A 4,670-nucleotide genomic window follows, 5' to 3' on the forward strand; every position below is an offset into this window, starting at 1 on the left:
AAGATTCTCAATAAATTTATATGTACAATGTTGAATTACTTGATCTTTGTGACAAAAAAAGGTTTAAGACATTTCTTTTAGATCTTCATAAGCAAAGGTAAGCAGCCGGGTTTTGATTTACAAGTTACAACACATATTTCTCTTTTACAGAGTGTAGCAAACCAGTTGTCAGCTTGCTCGAATGTGACAGAAAGGGACTATAGCTTAGAGCTTGACCTTTCATATACGCAGGAGAAAAGAGAATAAACAGGACCATCTATGAAAAGAAACACCAGTACTCGATCTCTCTATCAGTACAGCCAAGATCCCATATTCTGTTAAAGAAACTGCTCTCAATCATCTTTACTTTTGTGTTTACCAAAACAAAATCGTTTGTAACTTTGCAGAAAAGAAGAAGGAAGAAAAAAGCTCTCACATTACATTACCTATTTTTTGTTATTTACAAACGGTAGGGAAAATGGCAAAATTAAGAAAAAAAATTATGTAAAAATTTTTCCATCATGAACAGAGCCTGGGTAAGGATCTAGCATTACTAGAGCTTGATAGTCGTGACTTCATGATTTTTGCCATTTGAGTTTGCATTTTCCTACAAACCTTCTCCAATTTCATCACCCTCCATTGCATCCCTTGTAAATGTGCCTTGAGTTTTTCGTTCTCCGTTGAAAGATCGAGCTTTCTTGCATAGAGAACAACCTGGTCATCATCCTCATATTTCTTCCCCTTGCTTCCCTTCTCATTATAACCATAGGGGGGATCACCCAGGGATTTGAAATGGTTCATGTCTTGGAGTATGCTTTTGAGCTTTGATTGTTGAGCTATGAGGGCTTGGACTGCTGTTCTTGATGGGAATTTTTTGTTTTGGGCAAGGTGTTTGCAAGCTTCAGATGAAAGCTTCTCATAGTTCAGTGCACAACAGATCTTCATCCTCTCTTCCTCCGATAATCCAGCATGGACCTGCAAGAATCCATCCCATTTCAATTCAAGCATTGAGATTTGGACAAACCAAGAATTCGACAAATCGTCTCCGTTCCTGCAGTTTAATTAGTAAACTCCAAACTCATTATGTCATCTGGTTGGGCAAATTGAATGTTACAGAGGCATAAACTTTGAGTTAAACGTATTGGTACATAATGATGATAACCCAAATAACGTTGCATCTAAGTTTTGAGAAATGTAATACCATACCTCAAGATACATGTCCATGGCTCGGTATATTCCATCATGGGAGTCTCTTGCAGAATCTGGAAGAGCCAGAGCTAATGCAGCAAACTTTGAAGGTTTCAAGCATGAATCTGGTGCTACCTCCGCAATGTATAAGTCCACCAAGCTAGCAACTTTCTTCAGTCGAGTAGAAGATACCCAACAACCTCCCGTTTGAAGAAATGATTTCAAGAACCTCAGGACCAGGTTCACATCATACAGATAAGCCACGCTAGGTGGAGAGGGTACAAGAAGATTATCCAATGTTGCTTGATCCAGGTGTGATCCAATCATACCTTCTAATCTGTTCCGGCAAATCTTGCTTACATTCAAACTCAAAGCCACTCGAAGAATCCCGAACAAACTCTTGCAAGAAACAGAGCTCCAATCAAGTGAGAAGAGCATCTCTACAACAGTCTCTATAATTTTACACTTCTCATCTGGTGTTGCTCCAGAAAACCTTGATTTTTGGTAGTAAAAGAGGAACTTACTGATAGTTGCATGATTGAATTTTTGGGCAGTCATGGCCTTTATCACTTTTTCAATCAAACTGGGGTGAAAAACCACAAGATCTTCAAACCACCACGTTGCCCTTGAGTAGCTGTTCTTCGTACTTTCAGTGCTTCTAGTGTCACAGGAGAACCGCAAAGCAGTGCTATCCGTTGAAGAAGTAGAAGGGCTTGCATCACTAGCCGGAGCCATCCTTGCTACAAGGGAATCCAGGCATTTCTGAAGTAGACCTGAAGAATTCACAATGGGAACAAATTCTTGGCACTGTTTCAAAGCTCCCAGAAGCTCAGACCAGGTCCAGTAAGGGATCCCTTCAAGGAATTTCTCAGTTTGCTCAAGTAGATTGTCAGTGCAGGATACGTCTTTGTTCATTTCCATGAAATGGGCAACACTGTTTAGGAGGATGACGTTAGATGAAGCTATCTCAGTTCTGCCGTTGTTGTAGCAGAACCTTGCCATAAGCTCAAAACCCTCTACTCCTCCTGGTAAGTCATGGAATACCACTTTAATTTTCCTGCTCTTGCCAGTAGATTTCCCAAATAATCTATTTAATCTGCCCGAGAATGATGAAATAATTTTCTGCAAATATCCATGACAGAACAAAGTGAGATGGTAAAAATGCAAATAGTAAGTTTCAGGAACCAAAAACTGGAGATGGATTCCATATCTAAAGAACCAGCTAGTAATCAAGGAAATATGATAAAGAAGATATGCATTCGTTTCAAAGGTTAGAAGAAAACATTAGAACGGTGAGAGGTCATTATAGACAACAAATTTGTGACTGAGAATCAGGAAAAGATGTCTGCTAATCATCCTAACATTAGAAAAAGGGACAGAAAGAAAACATTAGAAGAGAGGAATAGCATGGAAACAGAAATGAACAGAAGAAGAGAAGAATGAATCTCAGCCAATACCTTCTTTTGTGAAAATGGTGAGAACATGTGGCGAAAACCACAGGGATGAATGCAGATAGAAAGAGAAAAAGAAAGGAGGGAACTAGAAGCTCCATATTTCTGCAGTGTAGATGCAAATATACATGAAGGTAGGGAAGAATTATTCAGGATAAGATGGACAAGTACATCATGGCAGAAAAGAAAACATGCAAAAGTAGGTTGAGTCGTAGTTGAAGCAGATAAAATTTGCAAATGCTTCTATAAAAGCGCCTGGGAAACTAAATTTTCTTTGATAATTATAAAAGCAATAGACATAAGTATTAAAGAGAGACAAGAAAATTAAAAAAGGAAATAAGATCCTCAACAACAACAACTAAAAGCGGCCTGATTTTCTTATGGGAAATAACAGCACAAGCGGAGAAGAAAACCTCCCCTGAATCTGAAACAATTCAAAGCAACATTCACAATGGAAGGACAAATTACAAATCACAAACCCAATTAAAGCAGACCAAATCAAATTAAACAGAACCTCTAGAGTAGGGAAAAGAAGCCTGCAATTACCCACAGAGTAGAAGAAATGAACAGAATGAGCAGGAGTATAATTACCTTATCTACCAAGAAAATCTCTTGCCCATTAACATCCACTTCGAGATCACAGCAAACTTCCATCATTTGAATACAAAAACAAAGACAAAAAAGATCACTCCTCAAATTAGACGCTTTTTAACACCCAGAATGAGATTTTTTCAAGCACCCGATGGGAAAAGATCATTTTTCAGAATAATTCAATAGAGAGGAGAGAGGAGAGTGAGATTGTAGGGAGAGAGAGCCATAAAAGTCCATATTCTGAGATGGGGAAGAAGACAACGGAAAGAAGTCACTTCGATTCTGCAGTTTAGTCACTAAGAGTAGTAGAAGCAAGGTTCAGAGAGAGAGAGAGAGAACCAACAAGGCCTAAAAGACAGAGAAGAAGCATATATATAATATAAACAAAAAAGAAATAAAGAAAGAATATGTAAAAGTGTACAACTATGTAGCAGAGAGAGAGAGACCTTCCGAGAAAAACAGTTGTAATGGCCAATCCCGACTCCAATCCTTTCTCTGACATTCCTGCAAAAATTTTCCACCCTCAATAAAATAGACCATAAATGCTGCGGGGATTCTCACCGGAGCCTTAGAGCTGAAGCTGAATATCTCCCCTCCTCATTTCAGGCATTCTCTTTATTATTATTCCATTTTCATCGCTGCAAGTCTCTCTGTGTCAGGGACATACACCCACCGATCTCACCTTTTATTATTATTATTATTATTCATAAAAATAATAAATAATATTTTCTTTTCATAATAATAATTAATAGCACCTCTTACCGAGATCAAATCTTTTCTTCATTCCCAGCTTTTCCACATTATTTCTAATTGACGAAATTGCCCTTGTGTAGTTTCTACCACTTTTATATGGGCCCTCCCATTCATAGTAGGGCCATATTAAAAATCCATTTATTGATCGTAAATTAGTCCAGGTTTGTTTAGCGTTCCTTTTGTTCCCCGATCAATTTCTCCCACCCATCGCTTCTACTGAAAATCTGAAATGGGCAAGAAAAGATGATTTGCTAATTGCTATCGTTGATGTTATAATATTATATGTGCGTAATCTTGCGGTTGGGGATAGACAAAGTAGGTACACCCAACTGAAATGGAATCGAAAATTGAATCTTTAGAGCTGATTGACTATCGATCCGTTGATTCCCTTTTCTGGTGGATTCGACGGTTCCGATCGTCAATAGCTTTGTGTGGGTCCGACTCCGAAAGACCAAGTACGTGTCACGTAACATCTAGCATTCCACAAACATATCGATCGGTTGACTACTGAGAGTCTGAGACGAAGGCAAGGGAGACCGGGTCTGCTCCTCACACAAGGCGAGGGCACCTGTAAGACTAGGACTTATCCCAACCCAAGGTTGTCGTCATTCCTCAATCCGTATACCGGTTCAGATTACCTGATCAAAGATCCATGTACCGATTCAGCCCATGGCCTACTTGAGCTAGAATTCGTCCCCCACCCATGTT

The 4,670-nt window shown here is 39.0% G+C and overlaps 1 protein-coding gene across 3 annotated transcripts; it reads right to left on the minus strand.

Moving 5' to 3' along the window:
* Positions 1–312: 312 nt before the first annotated feature.
* Positions 313–3,875, minus strand: LOC104585737 (BTB/POZ domain-containing protein At3g22104-like). 3 transcript variants are annotated; one of them, XM_010242707.3, is made up of 4 exons: positions 3,656–3,872; positions 3,210–3,265; positions 1,186–2,289; positions 313–954 (listed from the first exon to the last, which is right to left on the minus strand). In XM_010242707.3, exons 1-4 carry the CDS (start codon positions 3,747–3,749, stop codon positions 499–501), a joined length of 1,710 nt encoding a protein of 569 aa, XP_010241009.1. In that variant the 5' UTR covers positions 3,750–3,872; the 3' UTR covers positions 313–498. The 3 variants fall into 3 exon arrangements, with proteins under 3 accessions (XP_010241009.1, XP_010241011.1, XP_019056097.1); XM_010242709.3 differs by having other exon boundaries at positions 3,210–3,557; positions 3,656–3,798; XM_019200552.2 differs by lacking the exon at positions 3,210–3,265 and having other exon boundaries at positions 3,656–3,875.
* Positions 3,876–4,670: the final 795 nt, after the last annotated feature.

Source organism: Nelumbo nucifera, chromosome 1 (assembly GCF_055504915.1).
Source record: "Nelumbo nucifera cultivar China Antique chromosome 1, China Antique-T2T, whole genome shotgun sequence".
NCBI lineage: Eukaryota > Viridiplantae > Streptophyta > Magnoliopsida > Proteales > Nelumbonaceae > Nelumbo > Nelumbo nucifera.

Excerpts from the sequence above, each read along its gene's own strand:
- LOC104585737 (XM_010242707.3), bottom strand. The coding sequence starts at position 3,749 with ATGGTCTATTTTATTGAGGGTGGAAAATTTTTGCAGGAATGTCAGAGA. Across the intron at positions 2,290-3,209 it reads AGATTTTCTTGGTAGATAAG|AAAATTATTTCATCATTCTC; the intron begins GTAATTATACTC and ends GGATATTTGCAG. Across the intron at positions 955-1,185 it reads CCATGGACATGTATCTTGAG|GTCCATGCTGGATTATCGGA; the intron begins GTATGGTATTAC and ends GGATTCTTGCAG.